This window comes from Oncorhynchus keta, chromosome 7 (assembly GCF_023373465.1).
Source record: "Oncorhynchus keta strain PuntledgeMale-10-30-2019 chromosome 7, Oket_V2, whole genome shotgun sequence".
NCBI lineage: Eukaryota > Metazoa > Chordata > Actinopteri > Salmoniformes > Salmonidae > Oncorhynchus > Oncorhynchus keta.
The window spans coordinates 44,731,584-44,754,111 of NC_068427.1; the positions used below are offsets into that span (position 1 = coordinate 44,731,584).

A 22,528-nucleotide genomic window follows, 5' to 3' on the forward strand; every position below is an offset into this window, starting at 1 on the left:
TTTGTGTATGGCTTTGTGTGGGTGAATGGTTTACTCATGTCAACGTTGTGAACAGACTGTCCCATGGTGGTGGTGGGGTTATGGTACGGGCAGGAATAGGCTATGGACAATGAACACAATTGTATTTTATCAATGTAAATTTGAATACACAGAGACACCTTGACGAGATCCTGAGGCCCATTTGTCCGCTGCCATCACCTCATGTTTCAAAATAATAATACACGGACCCATGTCACAAGGATCTATACACAATTCCTGGAAAATGTCCCAGTTCTTCCATATTCACCAGACATGTCACCCATTAAGCAAGTTTTGGATGTTTTGGATCAATGTGTATGACAGCGTGTTCCAGTTCCCGCCAATATCCAGCAACTTCTCACAGACATTGAAGTGGGACAACATTCCACAGGCCACAATCAACTCTATTTCATTTGCATGAGGCAAAAAGTGGTCACAGCAGATACTGACTGGTTTTCCGATTCACATCCCTACATTCATTTTAAGGTATATGTGACCAGCAGACGCATGTCTGTATTCCCATTCACGTTAAATCCATAGATTAGGGCCTCATTTATTTATTTAAATGGATTGATTTCCTTATATGAACAATAACAATGTTCTATTTTCTATTTATATTTTTCAGTGTATATACTATATTCTGTATACTGCCTTCAGAAAGTATTCAACATTGGCTTAACAAGTCACATAATAAGTAGTGTTTGACATGATTTTTGAATGACTATTTTCTGACGCCACTGTACATTTTGCTGAAGAGATACGTGAATTTACATATTGATACCATGGTAAAGCATTGAATGCAAATGAGGATAATCTGCTTTCTCTGGACACCCATACATCCTCAATCTCAAAGCTTTTGGAAGGCATTGTGGCTAATGTTCTCTCCTTCCTTTATTCTGTGACAGATGCCATGTTGCTGGTGGCACAGAGGCTGGAGGGACCCTTCAACATTGAGTCTGTCATGGAGCCCATTGATGTGAAGATTTCTGAGGCCATCATGAATATGCAAGACAACAGCGTCCAGCTCTCCTACAAGGTATGTCAACCAAATTAATCAAACTGATTCCCAGAAGCAAATAAAGTGTCTAGAGTCCAACAAAACACAAATTAAAAGTGTATGGCGTTACTTGTTCTGTACTCCCACATTAAGTCTGTAAGGACAGTAGGGCACAGCTGTATTCTGTCAGGTACAGTTTATATTTGAAAACCAACTGAATCGTGCTTTAGGTGAGTATTGCAAACCCTTCTCATTATATCCAATTTTAGGTCTTTGTATTTGAATTACATGTTCCCCATTGGTTAGATAATCTTAGTTCAACGAACAGAAGTTAATGTGTTTCCTGTGTTTTACGGCATTTTACTTTGCCCACAAAATTGTAGTCATTGCAAGAATAAACTGAAGTGGTTGTGAGCAGATTTTTCAGTCTACACAGGCTTAAATACTTGCTCTCATTCAAGGCTACATGTTGGATGCTTGCTCTCGTCCAAGGCTACATGTTGAATGCTTGCTCTCGTCCAAGGCTACATGTTGAATGCTTGCTCTCGTCCAAGGCTACATGTTGAATGTTTGCTCTCGTCCAAGGCTACATGTTGGATGCTTGCTCTCGTCCAAGGCTACATGTTGAATGCTTGCTCTCGTCCAAGGCTACATGTTGAATGCTTGCTCTCGTCCAAGGCTACATGTTGGATGCTTGCTCTCGTCCAAGGCTACATGTTGAATGCTTGCTCTCAATCAAGGCTACATGTTGAATGCTTGCTCTCGTCCAAGGCTACATGTTGAATGCTTGCTCTCGTCCAAGGCTACATGTTGAATGCTTGCTCTCTCGTCCAAGGCTACATGTTGAATGCTTGCTCTCGTCCAAGGCTACATGTTGAATGCTTGCTCTCAATCAAGGCTACATGTTGAATGCTTGCTCTCGTCCAAGGCTACATGTTGAATGCTTGCTCTCGATCAAGGCTACATGTTGAATGCTCTCTCTCGTCCAAGGCTACATGTTGAATGCTTGCTCTCGATCAAGGCTACATGTTGAATGCTTGCTCTCGATCAAGGCTACATGTTGAATGCTTGCTCTCGTCCAAGGCTACATGTTGAATGCTTGCTCTCGATCAAGGCCACATGTTGAATGCTTGCTCTCGATCAAGGCTACATGTTGAATGCTTGCTCTCGTCCAAGGCTACATGTTGAATGCTCTCTCTCGATCAAGGCTACATGTTGAATGTTTGCTCTCGTTCAAGGCTACATGTTGGATGGTTGCTCTCATCCAAGGCTACATGTTGAATGCTCTCTCTCGATCAAGGCTACATGTTGAATGCTCTCTCTCGGCCAAGGCTACATGTTGAATGCTCTCTCTCGATCAAGGCTACATGTTGAATGCTCTCTCTCGATCAAGGCTACATGTTGAATGCTCTCTCTCGATCAAGGCTACATGTTGAATCAAATCAAATCAAATCAAATTTATTTATATAGCCCTTCGTACATCAGCTGATATCTCAAAGTGCTGTATGTTGAAACCCAGCCTAAAACCCCAAACAGCAAACAATGCAGGTGTAAAATGCACGGTGGCTAGGAAAAACTCTCTCTCGAAATGCTGCATGTTGAATGCTCTCTCTCGTCCAAGGCTACATGTTGAATGCTCTCTCTCGTCCAAGGCTACATGTTGAATGCTTGCTCTCGATCAAGGCCACATGTTGAATGCTCTCTCTCGATCAAGGCTACATGTTGAATGCTCTCTCTCATCCAAGGCTACATGTTGAATGCTTGCTCTCGTCCAAGGATAAATACTCCAATAGCTTTCTCATGATACAGATTTGTTTATCTTTAAAGTACAATATATGTGGTGAATTGCCCATAATCCTTTAAAAAGTGAACTCCATGATATTTTACAAGGCTGGTTATGCTCATTTGAAAAACCTATCAGCTCTGGTTAGATAAATGTGACTTTGAGCACTGTCATGTTCGTGATTCACAAGGCCTAAGGATGCACAAGGCCATTGGATTCACAAGGCTTTAGGATTGACAAGGCTTTAGGATCCTAAGACCTTAAGATCCGCAAAGCATTATCAAAACATCTTGTTTTCCATCTTTTCCACATCCCAGGTAATTCTAGCTTCTCTCGCAGTCCAGCAGTTCGATGTCCTTCTCTGTGTAATTACAGGTTTTTCAAGGCTGCGGCCAGCCAAAGCCCTCAGGAATGGGTGGCAGGTCTACCCGCGGCATTTCGGATGTGTTCAACGCCCGTTTCAGGCCCTACAGCCCAGAGGAGCGGCCCACCACTGCAGCTGGCACCAGCCTGGACAGACTGGTAAGGAGAAGCAGAGACACACAGCCCACAGAGCCACTGCCTCAGAGTAAACATAATTTGTCTTTCTGTCTTGACACTGTTGATTAAAACGCCCTCCGTTCAGGCCCCTCTTTCCCTCTCTCTATCGATCTGTGTTTGTTAACAAATCATCAGCTTTACCCCGGTAGTGCAAAGAGAAGTGTCCAGCAACCCTTTCCTGTCTTTGTGTATCTCACAAATAAGAAAGAAAAGATTCATAGAATTTGAGAGATTGACAGAGGCAGGTGTTTGCTGTACAAAGTAAACCTTTACTTTCTATCAGATTAGCTTTGTTTTGAATCATTGAATCGTGTTCCGGTTTTTATCGCAGTGACATTAACTTGGTGTTTTGGTAAGGGTAGGCTTTAGGATCCTAAGCTAAATATAAAGCTGACAGTCCAATTCAGGTGTGAGAAATGTATCTGCATTTATTATTTATACAAGTCCAGTCACTTTGTCTGCATGCAGAGGATAATGTGAAGGCCAGGAGTTAAGGCTTGTCAAATTGACCGATTTCAAAAGTCTGTCTCTATCGTGCAGTGCTATATTTGTAGGAGAACAAAAACCTTGATGTTAAATGTGTTTCTCTCAATAATCCTCAAGCACTTCATTTTGAATGTATTCTAAATGTGTTTATCTATTCAATATGCGTCTGCTTGATAAATAACATCTGTAGCTGCAAGTTGAACAATATTCAACTTACGCACAGACGTTCCTTTCATTCGGTATTTCAACAGTATTTCAATTATGGACTCAATTGAATGTCAACTCTATTTTGTAACACAGGAAAATAATAACTGGATTGAGAAAATGAAGTTATGCATGACTTCATGCTAAAACCAGAATACCATTATAAGAAAATATACATTTTCTTCCATCTATTTAATTAATGAATAGTGATTATTATTTTCCTTAACTTTGTTCCTCCTCTTAACTCTTTTTGAAGGACTCTGATGTCGTCGAATTAATGCATTTGGATGTCATGTGTTGTGTGTGTGTGTGTGTGTGTGTGTGTGTGTGTGTGTGTGTGTGTGTGTGTGTGTGTGTGTGTGTGTGTGTGTGTGTGTGTGTGTGTGTACCTCCCTCTTCCTGCTCTATTTAATTAAAGTGCTTCTCTTTCTTATTCTATGCTGCTTACCAGAGGATTGTCTGGAGTGCGATGCAACACAGTGTAAGCTTTATGAATTCTACTGTTAACGTTTATAATTTTGTCTGGGACTCTATTGTATGTTATTGTCTCCTATGCCCTACTCTCTAATGTATTGTCACTGAAAATAAGAATTGCAGAGGTCGGATCTTAACTTGATCACTCTTTTGTCACTGAGAATTTTCCTGATTCATCTTGAAATTCAAATGAGCCTTGAGTGGCTGACAATGAGCAGTTCTCTTTCTCTCCATGCGGGGGCAGTCAGGTCTTTGGGATCAGGGCTTGCTATCAAAATAATGTTTTCTCTCACTCGCTCAAACGCTATAGACCTAGGTTCTATTACTGCATCGTTCAAATAAATGTAAAAGAAATTAAACGTGAAATGCAGCCCTACACATCAACACCCGTTGTTTTATATAGCTAAGTAACACAAGATAGATATTGGTCTCCGCTAGGCTACGACATACAAGTGTCTAGTGTATCTGAAGTTTACAGATGAAATGTCAAAATTGAGTTAAATCTTGGCCTGGGGTGGTCTAGGGGTTAGAACGCACATATAGGCCTACCTTGTCAGCATGGGTTTGATTCCGGCCCACGCCATTCTGGCACAAATAACTAAATCCCCTGATTGACTTGATGTAGTTTCAAATATGAACAGCCCAGGGTTATTTTACCCCCAATATTGATAAGAAATGACCATACCAGACACTTTTGAATAAAATTGTTGAAAGTGTTAATTATATTTATATTTTTGTTTAGTATAGATAAATCGCCCTTAGTCTGTTCAAAATTACTAAGTTGTTGTGATGACAATACCAACCAGAGGGCGAACATATCTTGAAAGACTTTGGTTGCAAGCAGGACACGGACATAATATTTTAGGAAGTGGTAATTAGGTGACCAGTAATGGTTGTAATTGAGATCAGCGGTGCGGATGGATTTAGCATGTATTGATGGTTTTAGCATGTATTGATGGTTTAACGAGACATCAGCTGGCGATAATAAGGATGCTGCCTGCCTTTTGAGGCAAAATTGGCCAATCCAATGTATCCTTTGCCGAGGGATGGACTAAAGTTTGGCACCTGGTCACGTTTCACTCCATTGCATTGGCTTGGCAGGAGAAAACAGTCCTGCCTATAACTCGTTTTGGAGGTAAGACATTTTTGACCAACATCTGATGAATAAAATAGGACATTTAGCCAGCGGTGCTCTGTTCAATCTAGGCTTGCTAGCCAGCCAAATAATTAATGCTTTCTGAGGATGAGCCTGTTTTGCTAGCTAGCTGCAAGCAGTGTCTGTTTAACGTTAGCTAACTTTCTCTTGCCACTTTTCATTCCCCTATCGTTACTAAACAAAATTAGAGCCTAAGTTATTCTACACTTACAACTTGACCAAGCTTAAAAATATGCAAAACTGTAATAAAAACGATTGTACTTTAATGAAGGTAGTTGTGGCTTCAGCAACTTGAACCAGCATAGAAATTTGAGCAGTGTGGTTAATTCCTCCCCCCTTATCTCTGCATGTTCTAGGTTGAAGGACGTCCCACCCTGACACCCTGCAGACGTAAATAACTTGTTGTGAATTTCCCAGTCACAAGGATAATCACCATATTTCTACCTAACATCACAATGTTAGATAGAAATAGATTTACCCATGTTATTGTTTATCATGCAGGTTTGTCAGGACATTGTAACTTATGAATCTCATTCTTGAATACAGACTTGATTTCTGTCACAGGTGATTGCACTGTGTGCAAATCTTCAATTTAGATCCCAATAAGTTTAATTAGGTGTTAGTGAAGGGCTGGAACAGCAACCTGTTAATTCCTGTCCTGTCTTTAAAAAAGAATCCTGTGGCTGTCATGATTAAATTTGCCCTCATGTACTGAACAAACTTATGAATGTTGGAGGTTAATCTCCTTGAGATGTCCCTCACTCGGGAATGACGTATTTGTACAATTGATTGTGTTTTAAGGACTAATGCACAGATATAGGAATAAACAATACAAATGTTAGCATTTATTCAAAGTGTTGATGTCTCCACAAGTTTCTAGTTCATCACTTTTCAATATTAGTTATCAACAAATATAAACCCATTTTTATCTTGAGTATTGGTGTCATTTAATATTAAATATACATATATTATCTTCACAGTGAAACACCACTATTCTGGCTATTAATCATTCTTAAAAATTCAGTAAAATAGGTTATTTCCAAAAACTCGTAGCCTGTATGATATCATGCATACAAGCTTACCTGTCATGTCCACACCGATGGAGCAGCAGACCAAGCAATATGTGAGAGGAGGACCCTATACCGTAGGATAATTATTCTGATCTGTGTCCACTTCACTAACATGTACTGAGGAGATCGATTTGGTTGCTTGTTTAATTCGTGTCAGATATTTCCATTTTGGGATAGTTGTTCAGTGAATTGCTAGTTGCCCACGCTGCTATAGTGATTTTAAATATTAAATATTCATTCAAATCCTCCTGCTGCAGGAATCTTATTTTCCTCCTGCGACGCGATGGATCAAATTAAGTTCCGACATCTGTACAGACGAGATAGGGTTGTGTATTTCCTGGCAACCACTGTTGTAAACAAGCACAGTGACATCTAAAGCCCCAACGGTATACCATATATACACTGCTCAAAAAAATAAAGGGAACACTTAAACAACACAATGTAACTCCAAGTCAATCACACTACTGTAAAATCAAACTGTCCACTTAGGAAGCAACACTGATTGACAATAAATGTCACATGCTGTTGGGCAAATGGAATAGACAACAGGTGGAAATTATAGGCAATTAGCAAGACACCCCCAATAAAGGAGTGGTTCTGCAGGTGGTGACCACAGACCACTTCTCAGTTCCTATGCTTCCTGGCTGATGTTTTGGTCACTTTTGAATGCTGGCGGTGCTTTCACTCTAGTGGTAGCATGAGACGGAGTCTACAACCCACACAAGTGGCTCAGGTAGTGCAGCTCATCCAGGATGGGACATCAATGCGAGCTGTGGCAAGAAGGTTTGCTGTGTCTGTCAGCGTAGTGTCCAGAGCATGGAGGCGCTACCAGGAGACAGGCCAGTACATCAGGAGACGTGGAGGAGGCCGTAGGAGGGCAACAACCCAGCAGCAGGACCGCTACCTGCGCCTTTGTGCAAGGAGGAGCAGGAGGAGCACTGCCAGAGCCCTGCAAAATAACCTCCAGCAGGCCACAAATGTGCATGTGTCTGCTCAAACGGTCAGAAACAGACTCCATGAGGGTGGTATGAGGGCCCGACGTCCACAGGTGGGGGTTGTGCTTACAGCCCACACTGTGCAGGACGTTTGGCATTTGCCAGAGAACACCAAGATTGGCAAATTCGCCACTGGCGCCCTGTGCTCTTCACAGATGAAAGCAGGTTCACACTGAGCACGTGTGACAGACGTGGCAGAGTCTGGAGTCGCCGTGGAGAACGTTCTGCTGCCTGCAACATCCTCCAGCATGACCGGTTTGGCGGTGGGTCAGTCATGGTGTGGGGTGGCATTTCTTTGGGGGGCCGAACAACCCTCCATGTGCTTGCCAGAGGTAGCCTGACTGCCATTAGGTACCGAGATGAGATCCTCAGACCCCTTGTGAGACCATATGCTGATGCGGTTGGCCCTGGGTTCCTCCTAATGCAAGACAATGCTAGACCTCATGTGGCTGGAGTGTGTCAGCAGTTCCTGCAAGAGGAAGGCATTGATGCTATGGACTGGCCCGCCCGTTCCCCAGACCTGAATCCAATTGAGCACATCTGGGACATCATGTCTCGCTCCATCCACCAACGCCACGTTGCACCACAGACTGTCCAGGAGTTGGCGGATGCTTTAGTCCAGGTCTGGGAGGAGATCCCTCAGGAGACCATCCGCCACCTCATCAGGAGCATGCCCAGGCGTTGTAGGGAGGTCATACAGGCACGTGGAGGCCACACACACTACTGAGCCTCATGTTGACTTGTTTTAAGGACATTACATCAAAGTTGAATCAGCCTGTTGTGTGGTTTTCCACTTTAATTTTGAGTGTGACTCCAAATCCAGACCTCCATGGGTTGATACATTTGATTTCCATTGATCATTTTTGTGTGATTTTGTTGTCAGCACATTCAACTATGTAAGGAAAAAGTATGGTCCTAGCTCAGTTGGTAGAGCATGGTGCTTGTAAAAATCCCCGGGACCACCCATACGTATTTAATGACTGTAGAATATTTCATTCATTCAGATCTAGGATGTGTTATTTTAGTGTTCCCTTTATTTTTTGAGCAGTGTATATATCTCAGCCACCATCTCAGCCACTGTCTCAGAAGCTACTCCCACAAGAGTACTCTTTTAAGTAACATGTTTTATGTTATTGCAGAGTGGTCTGCGTTTGATTACAAAGCATTGTATTTTTGGAGCTGTTGAGACCTTAGTCAGGGCCTCTGTATGTTATGGTGTTCTGTAACAACATTGGCTGTTAAACATGGTATTAGAAGTCAGGTGTACCACCAGGACCGGTGCTGTAGATAGTAGTCAGGTGTACCACCAGGACCAGTGCTGTAGATAGTAGTCAGGTGTACCAACAGGACCGGTGCTGTAGATAGTTGTCAGGTGTACCACCGAGGGTGGCGCCGGCAGTCGTCATCTGGGTGGCTGCTCAAATGGCAGACAGAGTGAAACGAGGCCTCCAGACTGCCTCAGGAATAACTGGGCATTTAGCCAGCTTGGAGATTCCCTTTAGATGTTGAGGTGAGTGACAGAGGCTGATTATGGACATGTGACGGCTAGACAGGGACACCTGATGAGGGTATCCCGTTATGAGCATCCATGTGCACTGTAGTCAGGGGGTGTCTAGTTCTCTGCTGTGCTGATTGGTTCATAGAGCTTACCGGCTCCATAAAAAGTTTGAGTTACTACAGTACTGTAGCTTTCCATAGTCAGCCGTCCTCTCAGTTTCATGATGCCATAGAGTTCATTCAATAATAATGCAAGGAGCTGTTGTGGTGTTGGCGAGAGCCAGAATGTTAAACAGACACACTGGTATGCTTTTCTTTATGCAAAGCCCGTCATTAGAATGAAATGCGAAGCTGGACGTTGTCTTAAAATAATCACACTGCCCACAGAGAAATGAATTTCTGCTAAAGAATCTATTTCTGAATACAAAATGCATTTTGTATGTCAGAATGTATTTTCATTGATGTATGAGTTATAGGGGGTATTAAAGCGGTGTAAAAAAAACTGTAAGGATATAGTGCAGACATATGGTAATGTAATTGCATCATTCTGTAGCCCTTTCCTGTAGTCAAATTACCTTGTGGCCTCATCGGTGGAATGTGGAATTTTTTCATAATTTCATAATGTTTGAACATTACAAAAAAGAATATGCCGAAAATCCAGTGTGTCTCTGTCAAACAGTTGTGTTATATTTCAGGCTTCTATGATGTATATAAAGTGTAATCTTGGGATGCAAACTCCAAATGTAATACATTTAAACTCTTTATCTGACATGGTACAGGTGTCTTCTTTTTTAATGCCCATAACCATAATAATGTGTGTGAGGTGGATGCTTTTGTTTCGAAGTAGATTTGTTTAAGATTACCAAGAAACACTCTGTGTGACCCATATTTAGCCCACCTCAGTAAAGGGTTAACTTTAGCAATCAATGATCAGACTACAAAAATATGAATCCAGAAGTGGGCGTGATAAATGTGATAGAGGAGGCAATACTGTAGATTGCTGCAGTTTAGATTAGGCTTGGGGTTGTGGGGGTGTCTGCTCATCCAGAAGCAGCCTACCTCCAGCTGCCAGATATCAGCCCACCTCCAGCTGTCAGATAGCAGTCCACCTCCAGCTGTCAGATAGCAGCCCACCTCCAGCTGCCAGATAGCAGCCCACCTCCAGCTGCCAGATAGCAGCCCACCTCCAGCTGCCAGGTAGCAGCCCACCTCCAGCTGCCAGGTAGCAGCCCACCTCCAGCTGCCAGATAGCAGCCACCTCCAGCTGCCAGATAGCAGCCCACCTCCAGCTGTCAGATAGCAGCCCACCTCCAGCTGTCAGATAGCAGCCCACCTCCAGCTGTCAGATAGCAGCCCACCTCCAGCTGTCAGATAGCAGCCCACCTCCAGCTGCCAGGTAGCAGCCCACCTCCAGCTGCCAGGTAGCAGCCCACCTCCAGCTGCCAGGTAGCAGCCCACCTCCAGCTGCCAGGTAGCAGCCCACCTCCAGCTGCCAGGTAGCAGCCCACCTCCAGCTGCCAGGTAGCAGCCCACCTCCAGCTGCCAGGTAGCAGCCCACCTCCAGCTGCCAGGTAGCAGCCCACCTCCAGCTGCCAGGTAGCAGCCCACCTCCAGCTGCCAGGTAGCAGCCCACCTCCAGCTGCCAGGTAGCAGCCCACCTCCAGCTGCCAGGTAACAGCCCACCTCCAGCTGCCAGGTAGAAGCCCACCTCCAGCTGCCAAGTAGCATCCAGTTATTAACTCGGATCCTGTGGCTTCTCCTACTGTAGCTGCAGTCTCCCACAGATGCAGCAGTTATCACTGCTCTTGTCTGTTTATTCATCATCAGAGCTGTCTGGGTTCACTGTGGGAGGCCTCCTCCACAGTTACACCGCTCACCGTCCTCCTTTAACTTCTCTATCATCATCATTATCAGTTACACTCTCGGTGATATCGCATGTATGAAAAGCTAAGGTGTCCTTTGATTCAGAGTTAGTGTCTGACTTTATCGCTGAATTAGCCAACCAAAAGATGGGAGCTGAGCCTGGGATGGCTGGGACATCGGAAGTGTCTCTGTCTGTGTGTCGTCGTCTGGCTGCGTTGCAGCGTTAATGTGGGAGCCCTGAGGAGCCGGCATACCTCCAGGCTCCAGCTCCATGAGTAATGACCGCTTAATTGCCTGACATCCTGTCACCATCCGCCATCACAGTCCTGAGAGAGGAATGGATATTTTGGTTGTCCAAAGGGAGATGAAGACACTACAGAGTGTCAGGCTGAGAGGGCCTTTAGTGGCTGATGTTTGATGATATGGCGGCCCTTTATTGTACCATTTAGTATACGTTAAGGTCTAGTTTTATTCTGTGTCTTCTCCTGCCACGTTCTTGTCTGGACTGCATGGATAGACAACCTGTTTACTGCATGGATACGCAACCTGTTTACTGCATGGATACGCAACCTATTTACTGCATGGATACACAACCTGTTTACTGCATGGATACACAACCTGTTTACTGCATGGATACACAACCTGTTTACTGCATGGATACACAACCTGTTTACTGCATGGATACACAACCTGTTTACTGCATGGATACACAACCTGTTTACTGCATGGATACACAACCTGTTTACTGCATGGATACACAACCTGTTTACTGCATGGATACACAACCTGTTTACTGCATGGATACACAACCTGTTTACTGCATGGATACACAACCTGTTTACTGCATGGATACACAACCTGTTTACTGCATGGATACACAACCTGTTTACTGCATGGATACACAACCTGTTTACTTGATTTATCAGGATTTGATGGGAAATGTATTCCAATATCATTTTTCAATCACAGGAAAAAGCAGGAAGCAAAAAAGTTATATGATTGAATTATAAAATAATGTTTTGTCGCTATTTACAACCATTTAGTTAGAAATGTATGCACGTAAAAAACATTTTGGATTTAGGTATTGCTCCAGTCTCTGCATAATTTGGTGCACAACTGAATGTGGATGTCGCAACGGATTGATAAACTCCGTTAAATTATTTCTGTGCAATTATACACTTGGCTTCAGATTTCTATAACTCGATGGGGTGATGTCCATTTCCATGTTCTTGCAAATCTGTGTGCTCTCCATCGCCAGTACATTTATGTGGATGTAAATTAATTGTGCCTGACTCATTGATTGCTTTTTGGGAGACTAAAGTCCTCTAGCTGTGCATGGATGTGGCGCCTCATGTGCAGTAAAAGAAATTGGATAGCTTCAGATCAGTGCCATAGATACCACACTACAGTCTATCTTCATTAGCTAGATGAGCATCATCTTGGAACACAACAACAGTCTGATGCAGCTGAATCTTATATTCTGCCCTCTGAGCTGAAGTTTTGTTTCTTCTTAGTGTTTTATATGCTACCTGTTATACCGATAATATTTTATTACTTATATTTACCCATTTCTCTCTGAAGCATAGTAGATTTAGGTCTCTCATAGAAATGGAACTCATAGAATTAAGTCTCTCATTCATTTGAAACAACTATACATATCCTGTGTTATTTGCATCCAATATGCATTGGAACATGAAATGCCAGTGTGGTGGCCTGGGTTATACCACTGCCAGGAAGCCATCATCCTCTCCTTCTCCAAAGACTTGACCCATACATAAACCATCTGCAGTCGAGAATCACTTAGACACTGAAACATTCTTGTTTTGGATACGGCTTAGTGGAACTAAGTTGGCCAGTCCACATATCCAGTGGTTGTATTTGTCCACTCTAGCCTAAGCCATGCTATTATGTAGATTCCACAGATTCTAACATAATTGTTAGTTTTTACCGAAACCACATGAAAATAAACAGTGTAAAAATGGATAGTCCTATTATTTGACAGTGTATTTAGGAATCTCTGAACGGAGGGCGGTACTCAAGCATACAAATGTAATGGTTGAAAATGGTAGCCTGACAAATACCAGCAATCTTGGATAACCACTGCATTCAGAGTATTGCGAATCACAATGCGTTTGACACAAGTGGTTTAGTGTTTTCTTCAAGGCCTTTAGAGCCACTTGTATGCTAAATAATTTGCCAGGCCGTTTCCAGGGAAATGAGGATGAACAAATGTTTCAATCAGCATGTTTCTACCAGCGTGGTACTATCGCCGTGGTACTATCGCCGTGGTTCTACCAGCTTGGTTCTATCGCCGTGGTACTATCGCCGTGGTTCTACCAGCTTGGTTCTATCGCCGTGGTACTATCGCCGTGGTACTATCACCGTGGTACTATCGCCGTGGTTCTACCAGCTTGGTTCTATCGCCGTGGTACTATCGCCGTGGTTCTACCAGCTTGGTTCTATCGCCGTGGTACTATCGCCATGGTACTATCGCCGTGGTACTATCGCCGTGGTTCTACCAGCTTGGTTCTATCGCCGTGGTACTATCGCCGTGGTTCTACCAGCTTGGTTCTATCGCCGTGGTACTATCGCCGTGGTTCTACCAGCTTGGTACTATCGCCGTGATACTATCGCCGTGGTACTATCGCCGTGGTTCTACCAGCTTGGTTCTATCGCCGTGGTACTATCGCCGTGGTTCTACCAGCTTGGTTCTATCGCTGTGGTACTATCGCCGTGGTTCTACCAGCTTGGTTCTATCGCCGTGGTACTATCGCCGTGGTTCTACCAGCTTGGTACTATCGCCGTGGTACTATCGCCGTGGTTCTACCAGCTTGGTACTATCGCCGTGGTACTATCGCCGTGGTTCTGCCAGCTTGGTTCTATCGCCGTGGTACTATCGCCGTGGTTCTACCAGCTTGGTACTATCGCCATGGTACTATCGCCGTGGTTCTACCAGCGTGGTACTATCGCCGTGGTTCTACCAGCGTGGTACTATCAGTGTGGTACTATCGCCATGTTTCTATCACAGGATGAGATGAGGAGATGGGGGATACTAGCCTTTTGTCTCTCATTGTAGAATTCAGAATTCAAATAGTCAAATGTATACACATTCTATAATACTCTATAATAGTTTATAATATAATATCATTTCCTCTACAACATAGTTGTGGTGTTTTCTTGTATTTTATTTATTGAATTAGCTATCCACTAATGGATGATATTGTGAAACGAGGGGAGGGTATGAGCTGTGTGCCAAACAGCAGAAAGACAGCATGGCACCATGCACTCTCAGAGCTGTGTCTAGTGACAGAGGGAAGAAAGCTATTTCTATTCCCAAACATGTCAGGATGCCACTCTGCTTGGAGATGTGAACAGCTGAACAGCCATAGCTCCACAACCATGTCAGGATGCCACTCTGCTTGGAGATGTGAACAGCTGAACAGCCATGGCTCCACAACCATGTCAGGATGCCACTCTGCTTGGAGATGTGAACAGCTGAACAGCCATGGCTCCACAACCATGTCAGGATGCCACTCTGCTTGGAGATGTGAACAGCTGAACAGCCATGGCTCCACAACCATGTCAGGATGCCACTCTGCTCGGAGATGTGAACAGCTGAACAGCCATGGCTCCACAACCATGTCAGGATGCCACTCTGCTCAGAGACGTGAACAGCTGAACAGCCATGGCTCCACAACCATGTCAGGATGCCACTCTGCTTGGAGATGTGAACAGCTGAACAGCCATGGCTCCACAACCATGTCAGGATGCCACTCTGCTCGGAGATGTGAACAGCTGAACAGCCATGGCTCCACAACCATGTCAGGATGCCACTCTGCTCAGAGACGTGAACAGCTGAACAGCCATGGCTCCACAACCATGTCAGGATGCCACTCTGCTTGGAGATGTGAACAGCTGAACAGCCATGGCTCCACAACCATGTCAGGATGCCACTCTGCTTGGAGATGTGAACAGCTGAACAGCCATGGCTCCACAACCATGTCAGGATGCCACTCTGCTCGGAGACGTGAACAGCCATGGCTCCACAACCATGTCAGGATGCCACTCTGCTCAGAGACGTGAACAGCCATGGCGCCACAACCATGTCAGGATGCCACTCTGCTCGGAGACGTGAACAGCCATGGCTCCACAACCATGTCAGGATGCCACTCTGCTCGGAGACGTGAACAGCCATGGCTCCACAACCATGTCAGGATGCCACTCTGCTCGGAGACGTGAACAGCTGAACAGCCATGGCTCCACAACCATGTCAGGATGCCACTCTGCTCAGAGACGTGAACAGCTGAACAGCCATGGCTCCACAACCATGTCAGGATGCCACTCTGCTTGGAGATGTGAACAGCTGAACAGCCATGGCTCCACAACCATGTCAGGATGCCACTCTGCTCAGAGACGTGAACAGCTGAACAGCCATGGCTCCACAACCATGTCAGGATGCCACTCTGCTTGGAGATGTGAACAGCTGAACAGCCATGGCTCCACGACCATGTCAGGATGCCACTCTGCTCGGAGATGTGAACAGCTGAACAGCCATGGCTCCACAACCATGTCAGGATGCCACTCTGCTCAGAGACGTGAACAGCTGAACAGCCATGGCTCCACAACCATGTCAGGATGCCACTCTGCTTGGAGATGTGAACAGCTGAACAGCCATGGCTCCACAACCATGTCAGGATGCCACTCTGCTTGGAGATGTGAACAGCTGAACAGCCATGGCTCCACAACCATGTCAGGATGCCACTCTGCTCGGAGACGTGAACAGCCATGGCTCCACAACCATGTCAGGATGCCACTCTGCTCGGAGACGTGAACAGCCATGGCTCCACAACCATGTCAGGATGCCACTCTGCTCAGAGACGTGAACAGCCATGGCTCCACAACCATGTCAGGATGCCACTCTGCTCGGAGACGTGAACAGCCATGGCTCCACAACCATGTCAGGATGCCACTCTGCTCAGAGACGTGAACAGCCATGGCGCCACACCACATGTGAACAGTTACGTTCTCATAGGAGAGTTACCAAATAACACATTCCCTCCCATCTCCAGACAAACATACACACACCACCACTACCACCCACCTATCACAAACACAAGTTGGCCTACCCCGGCCAAACCCCTGACCCGGACAACTCTGGGTTAATTGTGCGCCGCCCTATGGGCCTCCCAATCACAGCCGGTTGTGATACAGCCTGGAATCGAACCAGGGTCTGTAGTGACGCCTCTAGCACTGCGATGCAGAGCCTTAGACCGCTGTGCCACTCAGGGGCCCTGACTTGGACAGTACCAATAACCTCTGCACATAGCTTGAAAATAACTGCATGTAATTTGAAAAATAAATATGGCTATTAATACGCAGATATTTAATGTCATACTTGGCGGAACAGTGCTATAATCATCCAGGGATTTGGCATGAATCATTTTGGTGCGTCTTCACATCAAGTTCCTCCTGGTCTCCTGTTAGCCGGATCTCCATCTGTGGATCATTCCTTCATCTTAACTAATGGTGTTGCCGTGGGGAGGGACAGCCCAGCCGGGGAGGGACGGCCCAGCCGGGGAGGGACGGCCCAGCCGGGGAGGGACAGCCCAGCCGGGGAGGGACAGCCCAGCCGGGGGAGGGACGGCCCAGCCGGGGAGGGACAGCCCAGCCGGGGGAGGGACAGCCCAGCCGGGAGGGACGGCCCAGCCGGGGAGGGACCGCCCAGCCGGGGAGGGACGGGCCCAGCGGGGGAGGGACGGGCCCAGCCGGGGAGGGACAGCCCAGCCGGGGAGGGACGGCCCAGCCGGGAGGGGGACCCCAGCCGGGGAGGGACGGCCCAGCCGGGGAGGGACGGGCCCAGCGGCGGGAGGGACGGGCCCAGCCGGGAGGGACAGCCCCAGCCGGGGGAGGGACGGCCCAGCCGGGGGAGGGACGGCCCAGCCGGGGGAGGGACGGCCCAGCCGGGGAGGGACGGCCCAGCCGGGAGGGACGGCCCAGCGGCGGGAGGGACGGCCCAGCCGGGGAGGGACGGGCCGGGAGGGACGGCCCCAGCCGGGGAGGGACGGCCCAGCCGGGGGAGGGACGGGCCCAGCGGCGGGAGGGACGGGCCCAGCCGGGAGGGACGGCCCAGCCGGGGAGGGACCCCAGCCGGGGGAGGGACGGCCCAGCGGCGGGAGGGACGGCCCAGCCGGGGAGGGACGGCCCAGCCGGGGGAGGGACGGCCCAGCCGGAGGAGGGACGGCCCAGCCGGGGGAGGGACGGCCCAGCCGGGGGGGGGACGGCCCAGCGGCGGGAGGGACGGCCCAGCCGGGGAGGGACGGCCCAGCCGGGGAGGGACCGCCCAGCCGGGGGAGGAACGGCCCAGCCAGGGGAGGGACGGCCCATGATTGCTCCGAGTTTCCCTTTAATCATCTCCTCTCGCTTAACTAATTCTCCAGTCCTAGCCTAGGGCAAATCTCTACCACAAACTTACAGCTATTTCATAAATATTCTGTCATTTTACCTCCCCAAGGGATCCCTGTTTGATAAATGGAGTGCACCATGATAAAGTGTATTGCCTAACTGTCTAGTCGCTCAGGGACTGAGCCCGGGGTATTCGGCAGGATATGTAAAACGGGGCTTCTCTGAATACGGCATGCTGGGTCAATTTGACTGTGTGTGAAATAGCTGCGATAACAGCAACTAATTGAAAGAAGTCACTTGGTTGTTGGTTCCTGTTCACCCCCTTTGTTAATACACTCCCACTGGAACCTGCAAGCAAGAGGGATGAACAACGTGGGTACTTTACACAGAGTGGACAGAGCAACGTTTACTGCACAGTGACATACTGTATGTTAATACAGTAGGTTTGGTGCTATATTTTCAAAGCACAAACATACTGTATTTCTTTCATTGATTGAACATGGTACACTATAACACACTTACTCTTCCTTGTAAAGCATTGGTTTCTTCAGGCAGTATGCATTTGGTCTTGTCCTGTCCTCTCAGTGTTATTATCTATCCGTGAAGGTTTAGAGATGAGAAAGAAGCGGCCTGATTTGTCTGTGATGGCACTTGAACAAATTATCCCTCAGAGAGAGAAGCCTGATTTGTCTTTGATGGAACTTGAGCAAATGATCCCTTTGAGAGAGAAGCCATTAACAGGTAATTATGCGTCCCCTGAAACGGCACTATCACAGCTATTTCAGGATCTAGAGAAGTAACAAGATGGAAACACAGCAACATGAAATGATGTTTAAAGGATTTGTCTCATGCAAGTATACGGACGTGTTGAATAGTAGAGAGCGTAAAAACTCCTCAAGGTATTTTATAAATAAACGCCACAATTCAATATATATTTGGAAATGTAATCAAAACAGCAGTTTATTGTCACCATGAATAACACCTGACACCAGTCATAACTGTACTGTTTGTTTCTTCTACTGTAATTGAAGAGGCACTGGATCATGGTCAAAGTCGATGGCCGTTATTCTGTAGATATGAGGTGTTGTTTCACCGTAGCTCTACGGGTGCTATCCCCTTGACGAAACAGGAGGATTGCACATTCCCATCAGTTGATATACAGTATGTGGAGACCTTGTGAGTGGTAACACAGTTTTCATTTCCATTGTTCTGTAGCCTTTTGCTTGTCTCTGTTTTATCCTCTCAACCGTACCACTGAGAAACATCCTGCTTCCCCCACTGTTCCAAAGTTAAATCAAATCAACCTGAAAATAATAGGTCCATTTGAATGACAATAAGACTCTCGCCCTCACGTCAAGTATGTGCTGCTGCCGGGAAGCATTGTAATAACAGTCACAAAGACGGGGCTGTCACAGACGCATGGTGCCATCACTCTTAGGTATTGGAATGATACACAGGCGGGACACACCACCCCCATGCTGGGATCTCTGTGTTAAATCATAGCCTTCCGCTCGTGGCAGATTTAATCCAGAGACGTAATCAGGACTCTAGGGAACCGAGACAGGGTGGCTGGGGCTGCATAGGGTTGAGTCTGCATAGGGTTGAGGCTGCATAGGGTTGAGTCTGCATAGGGCTGGGGCTGCATAGGGCTGGGGCTGCATAGGGCTGAGAATACATAAGGCTGGGGCTGCATAGGGCTGGGGCTGCATAGGGCTGGGGCTGCATAGGGCTGAGAATACATAAGGCTGGGGCTGCATAGGGCTGAGGCTGCATAGGGCTGAGGCTGCATAGGGCTGAGGCTGCATAGGGCTGCATAGTGTTGAGGCTGCATAGGGTTGAGGATGCATAGGGCTGGGGCTGCATAGGGTTGAGGCTGCATAGGGCTGCATAGGGCTGAGGCTGCATAGGGTTGAGTCTGCATAGGGTTGAGGCTGCATAGGGTTGAGTCTGCATAGGGCTGGGGCTGCATAGGGCTGGGGCTGCATAGGGCTGAGAATACATAAGGCTGGGGCTGCATAGGGCTGGGGCTGCATAGGGCTGAGAATACATAAGGCTGGGGCTGCATAGGGCTGAGGATGCATAGGGCTGAGGCTGCATAGGGCTGAGGCTGCATAGGGCTGCATAGTGTTGAGGCTGCATAGGGTTGAGGATGCATAGGGCTGGGGCTGCATAGGGTTGAGGCTGCATAGGGCTGCATAGGGCTGAGGCTGCATAGGGTTGAGGCTGCATAGGGTTGAGGCTGCATAGGGCTGGGGCTGCATAGGGCTGAGGCTACATAAGGCTGGGGCTGCATAGGGCCGAGGCTGCGTAGGGCTGAGGCTGCACAGGGCTTAGGCTGCACAGGGCTTAGGCTGCATAGGGCTGAGGCTGCATAGGGCTGAGGCTGCATAGGGCTGAGGCTGCATAGGGCTGAGGCTGCATAGGGCTGAGGCTGCATAGGGCTGGGGCTGCATAGGGTTGAGGCTGCATAGGGCTGGGGCTGCATAGGGCTGAGAATACATAGGGCTGAGGATGCATAGGGCTGAGGCTGCATAGGGCTGAGGCTGCATAGGGCTGAGGCTGCATAGGGCTGCATAGTGTTGAGGCTGCATAGGGTTGAGGATGCATAGGGCTGGGGCTGCATAGGGTTGAGGCTGCATAGGGCTGCATAGGGCTGAGGCTGCATAGGGTTGAGGCTGCATAGGGCTGGGGCTGCATAGGGCTGAGGCTACATAAGGCTGGGGCTGCATAGGGCCGAGGCTGCGTAGGACTGAGGCTGCACAGGGCTGAGGCTGCACAGGGCTTAGGCTGCACAGGGCTTAGGCTGCACAGGGCTGAGGCTGCACAGGGCTGAGGCTGCATAGGGCTGAGGCTGCATAGGGCTGAGGCTGCATAGGGCTGGGGCTGCATAGGGCTGGGGCTGCATAGGGCTGGGGCTGCATAGGGCTGAGGCTGCATAGGGCTGAGGCTGCATAGGGCTGAGGCTGCATAGGGCTGAGGCTGCATAGGGCTGAGGCTGCATAGGGCTGAGGCTGCATAGGGCTGCATAGGGCTGAGGCTGCATAGGGTTGAGGCTGCATAGGGCTGAGGCTACATAGGGCTGAGGCTACATAAGGCTGGGGCTGCGTAGGGCCGAGGCTGCGTAGGGCCGAGGCTGCGTAGGGCCGAGGCTGCGTAGGGCCGAGGCTGCACAGGGCCGAGGCTGCACAGGGCCGAGGCTGCACAGGGTTGAGGCTGCACAGGGTTGAGGCTGCACAGGGCTGGGGCTGCATAGGGCTGGGGCTGCATAGGGTTGAGGCTGCATAGGGCTGAGGCTGCATAGGGCTGAGGCTGCATAGGGCTGAGGCTGCATAGGGCTGAGGCTGCATAGGGCTGAGGCTGCATAGGGCTGAGGCTGCATAGGGCTGAGGCTGCATAGGGTTGGGGCTGCATAGGGTTGGGGCTGCATAGGGTTGGGGCTGCATAGGGCTGAGGCTGCATAGGGCTGAGGCTGCATAGGGCTGAGGCTGCATAGGGCTGAGGCTGCATAGGGCTGGGGCTGCATAGGGCTGGGGCTGCATAGGGCTGGGGCTGCATAGGGCTGAAGCTGCATAGGGCTGAAGCTGCATAGGGCTGAAGCTGCATAGGGATGAGGCTACATAGGGATGAGGCTACATAGGGCTGAGGCTGCATAGGGCTGAGGCTGCATAGGGTTGAGGCTGCATAGGGTTGGGGCTGCATAGGGTTGGGGCTGCATAGGGTTGAGGCTGCATAGGGTTGAGGCTGCATAGGGCTGAGGCTGCATAGGGCTGAGGCTGCATAGGGCTGAGGCTGCATAGGGCTGGGGCTACTCGGATTTAGGGCAGCTGGGTTCATGGTTGTAGCCGGGGGGTAGGACTTGGGCTGCTGAGACTGAATTGTGGGGGTGTGTCAGGAGCTAGAGGGCTGGAGCTGCAGGATGATAGGCCTCTACCTGTTGCAGCATGGATAAATAGTCAATGGCTTCCAAATGCTTTTATCTTAGCCATTGGAATACAGTATACCAGAGTACCACAAATTCGCCACAGTTTGGCATTGATTGAAGCACTTTATTAAAATCCAATTTCAGAGTACTGCTGATACAATGCGACAAGTTCAGAATGCTGCGGATGACAGCTAACTTTCTCCCTATTGTTTCCCGAAGTACAGTTATCATATTACTCACCAAGATATTCTCTTTACAATAATGGATGGCCGTTTGTCATCGGCATCAGGTTTTTTGTGTTTTGGAAGTTTAATTTTGTTTCTTGCAAGTGAGTGTACTGCAGTAGGCTATAGTGTTATGATACAAACGACCCTTTGAAGTTACTGTAAAGAGTGACTGTGTCATTTCCTGACTCGAGTAGGATTGAAGAACTGTTCAGGTGTATCCATCCTGTCTCTGCATAACCTGGAAGCATAAACAGCTGTTTGTTCTATTTTAGGGGTCACAGAGGGGAAACATGTTTATATTTGCCCTCTGTTGATTGTTATTGATTAGGGTGAAATGAGCCCACACATCCACTGCCTGCTCTAAGCAGTGAACCCTGTCACCTGTCAGATACAGCAGTTCTCCTTCAAGGACACACACACACACACACACACACACACACACACACACACACACACACACACACACACACACACACACACACACACACACACACACACACACACACACACTCTTATTGTGGAAAGTCTTGTTCAAAACACAATCACAGAGGTCATTTACTCAGTATGTGTATTTTTTGGGGCGCCAATATTATTTTTGTTCTAGATTTTTAATATGCAGAGTGTGTTTGGGAACAGATGGTGTGTCATGGTTGAGAAGCTGTGCTGTTTATGAGGATACCCAGGCCCAGGAGGAAGGGTTTATGAGGATACCCAGGCCCAGGAGGAAGGGTTTATGAGGTGATAGACACCAGTGATTAAATAGCCGTGTCGAGGGACACACACCCACAGGGCCTCACAGCACCGCCACCATTCTCTAACACTGGAGCCGGAGAATGGAGAATGACTAGGGAACAGGGGACAAGGACATCTGCAGTCTTCAAAAGCATAGGTATG

General features: G+C 47.8%; 1 protein-coding gene across 2 annotated transcripts in view; it reads left to right on the forward strand.

Annotated features, from left to right (window-relative positions):
- LOC118373470 (glypican-6-like) overlaps positions 1-22,528 on the forward strand; it is a 220,187-nt gene that overhangs the window by 175,256 nt on the left and 22,403 nt on the right. The window contains exons 5-7 of one of the 2 annotated variants that reach the window (XM_052522960.1): positions 924-1,054; positions 3,174-3,320; positions 4,480-4,509. In XM_052522960.1, the coding sequence (XP_052378920.1) occupies positions 924-1,054; positions 3,174-3,320; positions 4,480-4,509 (308 nt within the window). The remainder of the gene's footprint in view (positions 1-923; positions 1,055-3,173; positions 3,321-4,479; positions 4,510-22,528) is intronic. The other variant, XM_052522961.1, reaches the window with a different exon arrangement.